This window comes from Phoenix dactylifera, chromosome 17 (assembly GCF_009389715.1).
Source record: "Phoenix dactylifera cultivar Barhee BC4 chromosome 17, palm_55x_up_171113_PBpolish2nd_filt_p, whole genome shotgun sequence".
Classification (NCBI taxonomy): domain Eukaryota; kingdom Viridiplantae; phylum Streptophyta; class Magnoliopsida; order Arecales; family Arecaceae; genus Phoenix; species Phoenix dactylifera.
The window spans coordinates 6,368,368-6,383,349 of record NC_052408.1 but is presented as its reverse complement, the minus strand read 5'-3'; the positions used below and the strand labels follow the sequence as shown (position 1 = coordinate 6,383,349).

Genomic DNA, 14,982 nt, shown 5'->3' with positions numbered 1-14,982 from the left:
GACAGTGCTTAAGCATTATTGAAAACTATGGAAGAACGTTTCCGATCTGCTGATAAGTCTCTTGCTGGGACATTAATGGCTAAGCTTACCACCATGAAATTTGATGGTACTTGTGGGATGCATGAGCATATCCTTGAAATGACAAATATAGCTGCTAAACTGAAGGCTCTTGGGATGGATGTAAATGAATCCTTTTTAGTTCAATTTATTTTGAACTCCTTGCCTCCTCAATTTGAATCATTTCAAATTCACTATAACACTATTAAGGATAAGTGGAATGTGAATGAATTGACCAGTATGCTTGTTCAAGAGGAGACAAGACTTAAGCAACAAGGACATCATTCTGTCAATCTTGTAAGTCATGGTGCCAAGAAAAAATGGAAGAAGCCAAGAAAGGGCATGAAGAGTGGACCATCCAAGGGTAAAGAACCTCATCATGATACCGAGGTTCATAAGAAGAAACAAAACAAAGATAGATGTCATTTTTGCAAGAAATTGGGACACTATCGAAGGACTGCCATAAACGCAAGGCATGGTTTGAAAAGAAAGGTGAGCCTTTGGCTTATGTATGTTTTGAATCAAACCTTATTGAAGTTCCTTCTAATACTTGGTGGTTTGACTCAGGTTCTAATGTTCATATTTCAAATACGATGCAGGAATTCCTTACAACCCAGATGCAAGATCCAAATGAGAGTTTTATCGTTTCAGGGAATGGGGTTAGAGTTCCTGTAACAGCTGTTGGAACCTATCGTTTGTTTTTAAATACTGGTTGTCATTTAGATTTGCTTCAGACTCTTTATGTTCCTTCTATTTCTAGAAATTTAATTTCTGTTTCTAAACTTGATGTTGAAGGATATTTCTTTAAAATTGGGAATGGTAGTTTGCGTCTTTTCAAAGACAATGTCTTCCTTGGTTCTGGTGTTTTGTGTGATGGCTTATATAAAGTAAATTTTGATAATCATTTTGCTGAAACTCTTATGACCTTGCATCGTAATGTTGGAATTAAACGAAACCTGATAAATGAAAGATCTTCTAACTTGTGGCATAAAAGATTGGGTCATATATCCAAAGAAAAGTTAGAGAGATTAGTAAAGGATGAAATTTTGTCAAACTTAGACTTTACTGATCTCGGTATGTGTGTGGATTGCATTAAGAAAAAGCAAACCAAACACACAAAGAAAGTTGCTACAAGAAGTGAAGAACTTCTTGAAATTATCCATACAGACATTTGTGGGCCTTTTGACTCCCCATCATTTGGTGGAGAGAAGTATTTTATCATTTTTATTGATAATTTTTCACGTTATGGTTATGTCTATTTGTTGCATGAAAAATCTTAGACAGTGGATGTCTTAGAGGTATACATTACTGAGGTTGAAAGACAATTAGACAGAAAGGTGAAAATTGTCAGGTCTGATAGAGACGGTGAATATTATGGTAGGTATGATGAAACAGGACAACACCCTGGCCCATTTGCTAAACTCTTAGAAAAGCATGGTATATGTGCCCAATATACTATGCCGAAAACGCCACAGCAGAATGGAGTAGCTGAAAGGCGTAATCGTACACTTATGGATATGGTTAGGAGTATGTTAAGTAATTTTCCGTTACCCATATCGTTGTGGATGGAAGCCTTTAAGACCGTTGTATACATATTAAACCGGATTCCTAGTAAGGCAGTTCCAAAAACTCCTTTTGAGTTATGGACAGGAAGAAAACCGAGTTTAAGACACCTGCATGTTTGGGGTTGTCCAGCGGAGGCCAGAATTTATAATCCACATGAAAAGAAATTGGATTTTAGAACGATTAGTGGATACTTTATAGGTTATCCCGAAAAATCCAAAGGGTATAGGATTTACTGTCCTAACCATAGTACAAGAATTATAGAGACCGGTAATGTCAAATTCATTGAGAATGGTGAAACCAGTGGGAGTGATAAACCACAAAATGTGAAAATTCAAGAAGTTAGGGTGCAAGTCCCTTTACCCATGACTTCTAAGAAAATTGTTGTTCCTATAGTTGTCACATAGTTTAATAACAATGAACAACAAATTAATGATCAAACACTCCATAATGAAGTTATCACCACTGAACAAGTTGTAGAAGAACTACAAGGGATGACATTAAGGAGATCTCAAAGAGAAAGAAGATCTGCCATTCCAAATGATTATATGGTTTATCTACAAGAATTTGATTTTGATATAGGGACAAGAAAAGATCCGATTTTTTTTAAACAAGCCATAGAAAGTATTGATTCTACTAAATGGATTGATGCTATGAAAGATGAGTTGAAATCAATGGATCAAAATGAAGTCTGTGATGTCGTTGATTTGCCCGAAGGTAGTAAGACAGTTGGGTGTAAGTGGGTCTTTAAGACCAAGCTCGACTCAAAGGGTAATGTTGAACGACATAAAGCCAGACTAGTGACCAAAGGTTTCACTCAGAAAGGAGGCATTGATTATAAAGAGACCTTTTCTCCTGTATCTAAAAAGGACTCATTTAGAATCATTATGGCTTTGGTTGCACATTATGATTTAGAGTTGCACCAAATGGATGTAAAAACTGCTTTTCTGAATGGGAGTTTAGATGAAGAAGTCTATATGAACCAGCCCGAAGGTTTTCCATTAAAGAAAAAAGAACACATGGTTTGCAAATTAAAGAAGTCAATATATGGTCTTAAACAAGCTTCCCGACAATGGTATCGCAAGTTCAATGATACCATCACTTCCTTCGGTTTTAAGGAAAACATTGTTGATCGGTGTATATACCTGAAGGTCAATGGGAGCAAGTTTATCTTTTTGGTCCTATATGTTGATGACATATTGCTTGCCAGTAGTGATCTTGGCTTATTGTATGAAACTAAGGTTTTTCTCTCAAAGAACTTTAAAATTAAAGATATGAATGAGGCAACCTACGTGATAGGCATTGAAATATTTCGTGATCGATCACGTGGATTGTTAGGGTTGTCTCAAAAGGCATATATAGACAGAGTTCTAGAGAGATTTGGTATGGAGAACTGTTCAGCCAGTGTTGTTCCAATTCAAAAAGGGGATAAATTTAGTCTCATGCAATGCCCACAGAATGAATTGGAATGTAAGCAGATGGAAAATATACCTTATGCTTCTGCAGTTGATAGCTTGATGTACGCTCAGACTTGTACCAGACCGGACATCAGTTTTGCAGTTGGAATGCTAGGAAGATACCAAAGTAATCCAGGGATGGATCACTGAAAAGCTGCAAAGAAGGTGATGAGATACTTGCAAGGAACAAAGAATTACATGCTTACATATAGAAAGTTAGATAGCCTTGAGGTGATTGGCTATTCGGATTCAGACTTTACTGGATGTGTGGATAGTAGAAAGTCAACGTTTGGCTATTTGTTCCTATTAGCTGGAGGAGCAATCTCATGGAAAAGTGCCAAACAGACAAGCACTGCTTCGTCCACCATGGAAGCAGAATTTGTGGCATGCTTTGAGGCCACGGTTCATAGTTTGTGGCTGCGTAACTTCATCTCGGAACTTGGGATTGTCGACTCTATTGCCAGGCCGCTGAGAATCTTTTGTGACAATACTGCAGCCATCCATTTCTCTAGAAACGATAAATATTCTAATGGTGCCAAGCACATTGAGCTTAAATATTTTGTTGTCAAAGAAAAAGTTTAGAAACAAAATGTGTCTATAGAAAATATGAGGACAGAGCTCATGATTGCCGATCCTTTGACAAAAGGTTTACAACCGAAGACTTTTAAAGAGCATGTTGAAAGAATGGGTCTTAGTTGTAATCCATGATATTAATTGAGGATTGTATTATGTTTATTTGTTTGACACTTAAATATAATTGATTATATTTCTGATTTTCATGTTCTTCAAATATATGTACATGTATGGGTTTGAATGTATGATTACAGGAATTGTCTCTGACAAAGACATAATGTTTGACCATTAAAGATACTTCTCATTTTTGGACTGTGGTTAAATAATTTGCTAGTGTTGTAGTACTTGGAAGGAACTATGTCATTATGTTGATGTGGAACCGCCTTGACTCACATTAGTAAGTTGTTTAATATGGTATTATGATGACCCAACTGACTGTGGATTAGAATGATGCGCGCCTAATGTTTATATCATTCTAACCAAAGTATGGTCATATGGGCCAAGTGGGAGAATGTTGGGTTTTGACCCACATGACCACAACGTGGTCAGTTACGAGATGATTACTGTAACTGTCTTCTAGAGAAGTGGAAGCATAATATCCTTGATGGTAGGATATTCGAAGGGGTCTCACCCTCTGCCTGTAATGTGAACACAAATCGGTCTCCATCACCGGGTGTTTGAATAGGGGTCAAGAGGGAGAAAGAAAAGAAGCGTTGATCGTTCAGCAAATCCATGGATCCAGGTACGCAACCCTTCATGGTTCTATTTATGATCCTATTTACAGATGGTTTACAATGTAGTCCAGCTATCCATCTCCATTAAAATCCATGAAGACTTGATTGTCACGTGACATAAGTTCAGATATCATATTCCATTAATACCTTTCCTATTTGGATTAGAAAGGTAAGTGTTTTGGCAGGAACGAAAGGAGATCATGTGACTATCATGTGACTCCTCCCCATCCCTCTTTCTTTTTGAACAAGGGTTTTGATTGATAGAGAGAGAGGAGAAAGCTTGGAGAGAGAGAAACCTAAAAAACTCCACCAAAAACTAGAAGTTCTCATATTCGAGCATAATCTCCGACTAAAGCTCTGCCCAAAGCTCCACCCAAAGTCAAAATCTTCCTATCTATTGGAATTGTGAGTTGAGGACTCCATTAAAAACCTCATGGACCCTAGTTAATCCCGAAAGCTGGTTCTATGGGTGTTCCATGTGCGAGGTAAGGAGTTTCATGATTTATAACTAAATTTCCAAGTAACAAGTCTACAAAAGTCTTCAATCTGTTGATGTAGACAAGAAGAGGAAGAAGATGTAGTTTTTTTCAATGGCATGATCCTCCATCCTCACTACATTTCAAAGAGGTGATTAGCAAGTTGATGTAGATAAATAAGAGTTTGGAGAATGATATTCGAGCCTGCAAATCGAGGAAAAAGGTGCTTGACATGGTGCCTAGTTGCTTCTTAGGTGGTCATAGAAAATTGTTGACCCTAAAATAGTGTGGTGGAAATTGGGATGGGAGGGCTAACATGAACAGTTTCACCCTATAAGCACTTGTAGAGGAAGCAATTAGGGGAGGAGCTAAGTGTAACTTTTTATAACTTCTAAAATCTAAGTATTACTATTATAAACTTATGGAATCTGTTTATAATATTTTAATAATGCAATGAATGAAAACATTTGCTTTCTGGTACTAGCTATATCCTTATCTCTTATGTCTATAGAGAAGAATGACATATTATAACTTTTCTGACATTGTGGAATCACACTTTAGCCACTAATTAATCTAGAATGCTTTTGGGGTCTAAGTATATATACAGTAAACTTTTAGAATCCAAGTAATACTAATATAAACTTTTGGAGTTTGTCTATAATAATTTAAAAATGCAGTACATGGAAATGCTCGCTATCTAGTTTTAGATGTCCTTTGCTCTTATGTTGATATGCTAGAATGCCACTTTTTTTATCATGGTGGAATCACATTTCAGCCACTAGCGAACCCAAGTTACTTTTGGGGTACAAGAATACATACAGAACTTTTAAGGTCCAAGTGTAACTATTGTGAACTTTTGAGGTTTGTTTGCAATATTTAATACAGTTGATGAAAATCCTTGCTATTTAGTGCTAGTTATGTCCTTAGCTCTCATATTCATAATAGTTTTGTTATTGTAAAATCACATTTCAGCCACTAACGTGGATATTTAAGAGCACAAACAAGTAGGGCTGTTAACGAGCCGAGCCGAGCATGCGGAGGCTCTAGCTGGGCTCGGCTCGTTTCACAAATTCTTAGGCTTGGGCTCGGTACCGAGCCCTGTATTAGGCTCGGGCTCGGACTCGCTTAGCATAGCCCGGCTCGGGCTTGAGCTTGTAAAGCTCGTTTGCCCGAGCCCGAGCCCGCCGCATCCTCATCCCCATCACCATCCCCATCGGAGAGAAGAACGAGCTGCTGAGCTCGGTTCGTCGTCATCCCCGTCGGAGAGAAGAACGAGCAGCCAAGCTCGGTTCGTCGTCATCCCCGTCGGAGAGAAGAACGAGCAGCCAAGCTCGGTTCGTCGTCAGAGAGAAGGACAAAGGAAAGAAAGAAAGAAAGAAAAAAAAAGAAGAAGAGAAGAAAGAAGGAAAGAAAAAAGAAGAAGAGAAGAAAGAAGGAAAGAAAAAAAAAAAGAAGAGAAGAATGGACTCACCTCGTCGGATGCGGCGGCCGCCGGCTTCAGCCACGAGTACCGCCAGCACGGGCAGAGGCCGCAGGCACATCCGCGGGCGCCGCCGGCCGTGGCCCGACCCTCCAGTGCTAGGGACTCCTCGGCTCCTCCCCTGATTCGCCGGTGGAGGAGGGCTTCTCCTCCCCTCCTCTGTCGCAGTGTCGCCGGTGGAGGAGTCGGCAAAGAGAGGAAAAGGGAGGGGGAGAAACGGAGAAGAAAGAGGGGGAGGGGCCTCGCTAGTGCAGTGGTGCTGGAATCTTTTGGAGAAACCGGGAAGAAGTCATTTGGGCTCGTTTGGGCAAATAAAATTGATTTAAATTTTAAATTGATTAAGCCAAATAAAATTTAATTGGGTTGAATCCAAGTTTAATTGGGGCCCAATGAAATTGTTAATTGGACTAAGCCCTCATTTGGGCTCACGAGCTGCTCGGGCTCGGATTTAAACAGGCCTCATTTTGGGCTTGGGCTCGGGCTCGTTTGACTAACGAGCCGAGCTCGAGCCGGGTTTTTATCGAGCCGGTCCTGAGCCGAGCCCGAGCAGCTCGGCCCGTTGATAGCCCTACTAACAAGTTGATAGTCAAACTAATACTTAAGGGCACTATAATTGATATTGTTGCTCAATACTTTTGTTCCATGTATTTTGATACTTAAGGCAGTTTATGAAATCATATTTCAATTTATGGAACCAGTTTATAAAATCACATTTCAGGTTTATGAGCTGATACTTAAGTACGAAGTAAATAAGTGGAGCTCAGGACAAATACAATATTCTTGTGATAATTTGGGCCCATGGTGCAGGCCCAAACTATACGAGGGCTCGTCGTAAGATAAGCAAAAGAAAGAAAATGGGCATCCAGGGTAGGGGTGGCAAAATATGATCCAACCCGCTAATCCGACTCGTGTTCGACCCACCATAAACAGATTTGGGTTTGACCTAAATAGGTTCGGGTCGTAAACAGATTGATATGTTTAACCTGTTTATTAATTGGATCGGATACAGATTTTAGTTGTTGGACCCGTTTAACCTGTTTATAATTTGATGCGCATAGTATTTTTTTTTTTTCATGGTCACCATATGGTCCGCATCCTCTTTCGTTTCCCCATTTTTCCCTTCCTCTCTAGTCTCTACCCGAAGCTCCATGGCGGAAGATCTCCACCCTCTTCGAGCCCCACCTCCATCGCAAGCAGTGGAAGATCTCCTCCTCCTTAGTCAACGATCGCCCCCGCCACCCCATGCCGTCTAAGAACCCCTGGAAGCCCCCCTCCAAGACCCATCCCCTCACCATTCTCAGCCCCGACGACTCCCTAGACGCCCTTAGACGTCGCTGATCAGAAATCAAGCGGCGGGGAGGACGCGAGAGACGAATGGTACCAGGAGTTTGACGACCTCGGGAGGGGGGGAAATCCGAGAGCACGAGGGCGGTGGTGGGGGCTAGGGTTAGGGTTTTGAGCCCTCCCCTCTCTCCGTTCTCCTTCTTCAGCCCTCAAGACCCCGAGTCCGCCCTAGCAGCTTAATGTTAGGGTTCCGGCATTGACGACAGCGACGATAAGAAGGTACGAGTTCTGCAGCTCCTCATGGTATGCTTTCTCCACCTCTGTTAGATTTCTATTCTCCTCCTTCAGTTTAGGTCGTCGGATCCATCGAACCCCTCAGAGCTCAACCCTTAGGAGAAGGGGGAGGAGAAAAGATGTTGGGAGTCAGGCCCTTTGTTGGAGTCGTCATCGTCGAGCTCGAGTTACTGCTGCCAGAGATCGTCATCTTCTTCCATGGGGAGTGCAGGTTTGCGGAAGGATGGGAGGAAGAGAGTAGGGCCGGCAGATTAAACGGGTTAAACGGGTGGAGAACGAGATTTTCTTACGGGTTCAGTGGGGAACGAGATAAGAGAAGTTTTTTCTTATTAAACGGGTTAAACAGGTCGGGTCGGGTTACACTTTTAATAAATAGGTCGGGTTCAGATTGTAATTTTCTGACCTGTTTAATAAACAGGTCGGGTTCAGGTTTATGATTTTCTGACTCGACCTGCATCCGACCCGACCTATTTATGTCCGACCCGACCCGATTGCCACCCATAATTCAGGGGTGCACAGACTGTGTGTGGGTGTCGCCCATTGCATTTGTACTAAAATTATATCAATTATCTGTCTTAGAAAAAAAGAAAAAAAATAAAGGAAACGGGCAGGGTGGGGGGCACTAGATAGACCCGACCACGGCTCGGTTCTAACCGAAAAATCGGACCGGAACCGAATCGGACCGGAATCGGAACCATTTCTCACGGTTCTTAACCGAACCGGAACCTTGTGGAATACGGTTCAGTTAAGGTTTCAGATTTGATGGAACCGAACCGGAACCGGAACCGGAATCGGAACCGGACCGGAACCGGAACCGAACCGAAATCGGAACTGAACCGGAATCGGAACCGGCGGTTCGATTCTGGTTCGAACCAAAAAAATGACTATTTTACCCCTCCTAACAACTAAAAAACGGCTAGTTTGAGGGGCATTTTGGGAAACACAAAAATTATCCCCAACACTATATATACCTCTCCAAATCAATTTTTTCACCACCACTCAATCGTCCAATCTCTCTCTCAATTTTTCACTCTCTCAATTATTCAATCTATTCCAATTCTCTACACATTCCATAACCTTCCCATATTTTTATTTTTTCCGATCCAATTATCAAAAATGTCTTCCTCCCACTTAAATAAAGGCAAGGAAATATATGTTTCAAACCCAAATTCTTGGGATCCAAATTACCGACCCTACTCTATTGATGAGTTCGATTTAACTCAATCTCCCGAAGTTATTGATCCAAATGCAGCTACTCAAGATATTATCATTTTGTATTAATTACACAATCTATTTGTATTTAAATTTTTTTCCAAATTAATTACACAATCTATTTTTTTTAAAAAAAATTATAATTTATGTTGAAAAATCGGAATCGGAACCGTTTAAAATCGAAATCGGAACCGGAACCAGCGGTTCTAGAATTAGAACCAAACCGACTATTTTCGGTTTCGGTTAAGGTTCTAGATTTTTATGGAACCGGAACCGGTAGTTCCATAATCGGAACCGGCGGTTCCGGAACCGCCTCTTCGTTTCTTCTCTCCAATAGGTGACCGAAACCCCTTCCCTTTTTTTTTGCTGAAAACGGGTCTTCATACAATACGTGTACGAATACACCCAATAAAGTCAAAAAACATTAACTCATGGAGTGCCCGTGGCAGCTCCCCCTCCCCACCCAAAGGGTGTACCCTGAATGATGAGCCGCAAAGGCAGCCACCCAATCGGCCGCCCCATTGGCTTCTCTGAACACTTGTTTGGCCTGGACGGCCATCCCAACCCCACACATCATCCCTATATCCCGAACCAAGGGGTGGTTTGTGCCCACACCCCTCAGCCCCTCCTGGATCCACCTGATGACTGTGGCCGAGTCGCCCTCCAGGACAACCGAGCTAGCCTGCAATACCTGCCTCGCATATCGAAGCCCCGCCCAGGCAGCTCGTAGCTCTGCCCCGGGAACCGAAATGTCGAACAACTGACAGTCCCCTGCTGCCACCACTCTGGAGTGCGGGTCCCGTATCACAAAGCCCGCACCACTCCGCGCTCCTCCATCCAGTACTGATCCGTCGAAGTTGACCTTGAGGAAACTCGGGGGTGGGGGTTCCCAGGTGAAAAACACCATCTGAGGAACTGCCGGAGCAGAGAGGGAACCCCAGGTGTCCCAAGCTATCAGAGGTCCATCTGAAGAAGGTTTGGTCTCCGATGTCTATACTCGTGCGAACTCCGCTACAAACCTCGGTGACACCCTACGCTCACCGAAGGAAACCCCTTCCCTTACTCAGCAAGAAAAAAAAACCTTCCCTTATCTCTCTCACCATCTCTCTCTCTTCTCACCGTCTCTTTCTCTCTCATTCTCTCTTTCGCTCTCACGCTCACTCTCTTGGTCTCACGCGCTCCCTCTCCGTTCCACTCGCTCTCGCTCTCTCCCAGGCACTTTCTCGTGTCCTCGCTCACCCTTTCTCCCACCTTCCCTCCCTCCTATTGGAACTAGAAAGCAAGGAAGAGGAAGGGAAGGGCTCTTCCTCACTGCCTTCTCCTTTCTCTTCCTTATCTCTCTCTCTTTCTCTCCCTTATTCCCTTCATTTTATATGTGTATGTAGCTGTGGGTGCTGGTGAAGGAAACTATACCCTCTTCCATCCCTCTCATTTAATCCTTCTCTCGCCTCTGAGCTAGCCCGAAAGGGGCCCCCACTATGCCATCTCTCTCTCTCTCTCTCTCTCTCTCTCTCTCGCTCCTTATGACCGGAACAGGGTAAGGTGAGTGCTCCTTTCCCTGTGGTAACGATGGTAGATTAGAAATTGAGACTTCTAGGAATTTTGGATAAATTTTAAAAATTATTTATCGATATAGTTCTAATTTGATATATGTCTAATTTGGGGATAAATAGGTCTTAAAGGATTTTTGTGAACTGATTAGACTATCTAGTTGTGACATTTATGAGATAAGTAACCTTCGCATAATCAAAGTAATTTTAAATAATATATATAGTTTTGGAAATATATTTTAGATTAATTATTGTTAGATACGTTGAAATTTGCACTGTCTTTTTTTTTGTGTGTGTATGGTTAAAAATTGGATCAAGCATGATATCTCTGCAATTTGATAATCACGGAGTTTATTAGAATTATTCCAATTAATTGGATTTTGGAAACTTCAGCACAAGTCTTTGGAATCTGTATGTTGATGTGTGTAAGTATATTGATTTGGAAAACATTGTTTGCATATTTATTATTGAAAAAAATTGATAATTATCCGTCATTGTGGATTTATACATATTGAGCTAAATTTGTATATTGCAAAAATACACTTGACATTATGGATTACATAAATTGAATTTATGTATAAGTATTGAATTCTCAATCGAACTATGTTTTGGATTCTACCAAGAGTTGTACGTTGGCATTTGGCATCATTTCGGAAATTGTTAACATTGGACATACTCCACAGGAGTTAAGTGCAGTACTTTGGACCAAATCTGTAGCAGTTAGGTATGGTACTTTGGGCCCTGTCATGTGATTATATATGGCCGTAGTTATATAGAACTACGGCCATATATTTGAAAACATTTGATCATAAGATATTCATGGAACTTTGGTATAATCACTTTGGCTTTGATATCGGTTTCCAAAATGCTCTTTGGATCATATGTAAATTATTGATTTGAAAAGTCATGTATATGCTACAGCATATTATAGCTAAATGTATGACTTGATCACAAATATTACTTTACTAAATAAGTTATTGCATCAAGTACTCATATTTGTTACACTTGCTTGATCTGTTTGATTATGTCTTGGTTACACACTGGGATATTAGCTCATTCTTTTGATTTCTATTTTTCTACGGAGCCCGAGACTCAAAAGTGATTGGGTAGAGGATGGGTTTGTGAGACCGGAGCAAGGTTCTAGTTAGCTACTTCAGACCAAACTTTACAATTTTGTTAGAACCATTTCAAATGCTATTATATGTAGACATATGTGAATTATGTGGATTAGATTATCTGAATATGTATATTGACAATGTTTTTGGAATCTGAATTATTGAATCTTGAGAATTTCATAAGAATTAAAAATTTTTAATTACTATTGTTATTCTACCTATTTTAGTGGACTATGGACAAGTTATTGCCTTGCATGCTTGTATACGGTGGATTGTCATGTTCCTCATATGTGCCTTTGGATCAGAGGTGTCACAGTTTTGGACTGCTGATACTTAGCATCACATTCTACAAATTTAACATATCAAAGATAATTAACATATCTTGGACTTAGCAGAAATGATACCAAAGTAACTCTTAAGCTTTAGATACTTAAGTTGCTCATACTTAAGTTTCAGCCCCACAAATGGAGTAAATTTAACATTCTACAAATTGAGCTGCTAAAACTTGATCCGATACTTAAGTATTAGCCTAGCCTGCTGATACTTTAGCTGATACATATCATAGATGATCAAAACATATCCTAAACCTAGCTATGGCAGATATCACAGATATTTAACCCATCTTCTAATATTGGAGGTCAAACCTGCCCATACTTTATCATAGATGATTGAAACACCATTTCGAAACTATATAATAAATCAAAAAGCATGCAAATGAACCATCACATAAATGACACCAAAAAGTATCATATTTGGTTGTATTATCTGTTGCCCAGCTATGTAGCCCCGGGGGGGGGGGGGGGGGGGGTGAATTGAGTTTTTCAAAATTTTTAAACTACTAAGTGTAACGGAATGATAACATATTAGAGTGTATGTGATGTGCAATGGGCGATATAAAGAATAAGTAAGACTATAAACAAAAAGGAACAAGACAAACAATCCAAGCACCACAAATACAAAAGATTTATAGTGGTTTGGTGTCAAACCCAGCACTTACATCCACTTTCTAAGCTTGCTACTTGGGAATTTCAGTCCACTAATCGTTTACAAATAATTACAATGTTGGGTACCACCGACTAACTAATTCTAGCCCTCCAAGCTGGTCACACTCCGTTTCAAGGTACGAATCAACTTTTTCAAGTTTCAACTCAACTAAAACTTATCCCACAAGTACAATGAAATATAATGCAACAATAATCAATAAATATAATCGAAGCTCCTTAGTGAGCAGAAATAAACCAATTGAAAGCCCTTTGAAATGATTGAAGAAGCCTCTTGATGTCCACTTCAATTGGAAGTGCTCAACAAATGCTCTTGAAGTGGTCGATGAAGTTGGATTCAATGCTTCTCCCTCAATGAATGCTCTTTTAATTCTTCTTGATTTTTCTTTGAGTTCCCTTCTTTTTCTCTTGCCTCACTTGATTTACTTTAATTCACTTGATTCACTACTTGTTTTCCACCTTTGGAGGCCTATATATGAAGAGAAGCCACTGGAGAATAATTACTAGCCATTGAAGACTATTGGAGAAGGGTTAGAGTTCATTTAATGCACTCTATTTATACTAAAAAACTAGCCGTTATAGCTTGCCAGTGCAGAACGGTCAACTCTTCTATTCTTTGGGGTCGACTCGTTATCCTCTACGGTCAACTCATGAAAGAGCTGAATTGTGCTTCTTTCTATCTTCTGTTTGTGGCCATTCTGAGTTTGATTCGTCAAGTACTAGTATAGTTTTTCACTTCTCTTTGTTCTTTATCTGCGACTGTTCTGGGGTCAACTCGACTAATCCAGGGATGACTAGTGAATGCATGCCACTCTTTGTTAATATGCGAGGGTCAGCTCGTGTTGTCATAGGGTCGACTCCAGACAATGTCCAATATTGAAGTTTTTTGTTTTAGCTTGTGGACATTCATGGGTCAGCTCCTAGTGTTCTTGGGGTCAGCTCCTAGTGTTCTTGGGGTCGACTCCTCTAGTACAAAACTTCATAAACTTGAGTCTCATTCTTTCACATTAAAAGTACTAGACTGATATTTTGTTGGCTTTCTGTGAGCGTTTTTGTATACTCCAAATAGATAATTAGTAAATTTTTTACCTAAATATTTTGTATCATCAAAATTAAACCTTTTAGGTTAATACTATCACATTCTATCATTACATAAAAGTGTCACATTCACCATTACATTCAACTATGCCATATACCAAAAGTATTAGAAATTGTACAAATTGTGTCAGAAACTATATCAAATAGTATCATAAAATAGTGCCATTCAGCTGTACAAAATGGTATCAAATAGTATTAAAAAAATGGTATTAAAATTATACGAAAGAGTATCAATTCCTCCAAGGAGGCCTTTGAGAGGGTTAAGTCTGACCTCTTGAGGCTGATGATGCTAGTGCTACTACTAGTGCCACCGTTGCTAGTACCGGTGTCGTCGTCACCGGTATTGCTGCCGCTAGTACTATTGCTGCTATCGATAATGCTGTTGTTGTTATTGTTATTGCTAGGGTTGGAGCTACTGGTGGTGGTGGTGTGTGGAGCTAAGTGGTGGTGGTGCTGGAGCTAAGGTTGTTGCTGGTGGTGATGGAGCGGAGGCAGCTGCTGCTCGAGAGGAATGATTCATAGAGGCTGCTACTACTTTATGTAATGCACTGCTTATTGTTACATGGTGCCCACTCCATGTGAATCTTGCATGATGCACTCTACTAATAAGGGAAATGGGGGTTGGCACTATTAGTTTTCAACTAATCCCATAGTAGGTTCTATGTCTCCTTTGGGTCCTTCTAATTTGCTTCTGTTGAGGGGGTATAGTTGGATTTTCTATACCCTAAGAACTCAAACACAAGTAAGCATGGCATAATATACAACACAGACTTTTACCCTAAAGCAACACATTTACCCTAAAGCAATATGGTTCTATGCTCTGGGTTACGCTTCTCCTCAATTGGTGTGGCCAATTGTCCTCTTCCTTCTTCCATCATTTCTATCATCCAATGTCGATCTCAGTTCGGTTTGGATTGACAAAGCAATCCAAACAACATGTTGAGAGAGGTCTGTAGGTTTTTCGAGCCCTGTCTTGAGTTTCCTCTTCCAAAACTCTAGGAACAACCAAAGAGGAATGCAAAATTATCTGCTTTGGCCAATTTGTTTTCCGCTGTCATTTCACGGAGTTAAATATAAGGGATATTCAA

The 14,982-nt window shown here is 40.4% G+C and overlaps 1 protein-coding gene across 1 annotated transcript; it reads left to right on the top strand.

Moving 5' to 3' along the window:
* The first annotated feature begins 27 nt into the window (after positions 1-27).
* Positions 28-14,409, top strand: LOC120104347. The gene is made up of 4 exons (XM_039115271.1): positions 28-549; positions 657-944; positions 1,338-1,577; positions 14,299-14,409. Exons 1-4 carry the CDS (start codon positions 28-30, stop codon positions 14,407-14,409), a joined length of 1,161 nt encoding a protein of 386 aa, XP_038971199.1.
* Positions 14,410-14,982: the final 573 nt, after the last annotated feature.

Excerpts from the sequence above, each read along its gene's own strand:
- LOC120104347 (XM_039115271.1), top strand. The coding sequence starts at position 28 with ATGGAAGAACGTTTCCGATCTGCTGATAAGTCTCTTGCTGGGACATTA. Across the intron at positions 550-656 it reads GGCATGGTTTGAAAAGAAAG|GAATTCCTTACAACCCAGAT; the intron begins GTGAGCCTTTGG and ends AATACGATGCAG. Across the intron at positions 1,578-14,298 it reads ATCGTACACTTATGGATATG|GGTTGGAGCTACTGGTGGTG; the intron begins GTTAGGAGTATG and ends TGTTATTGCTAG.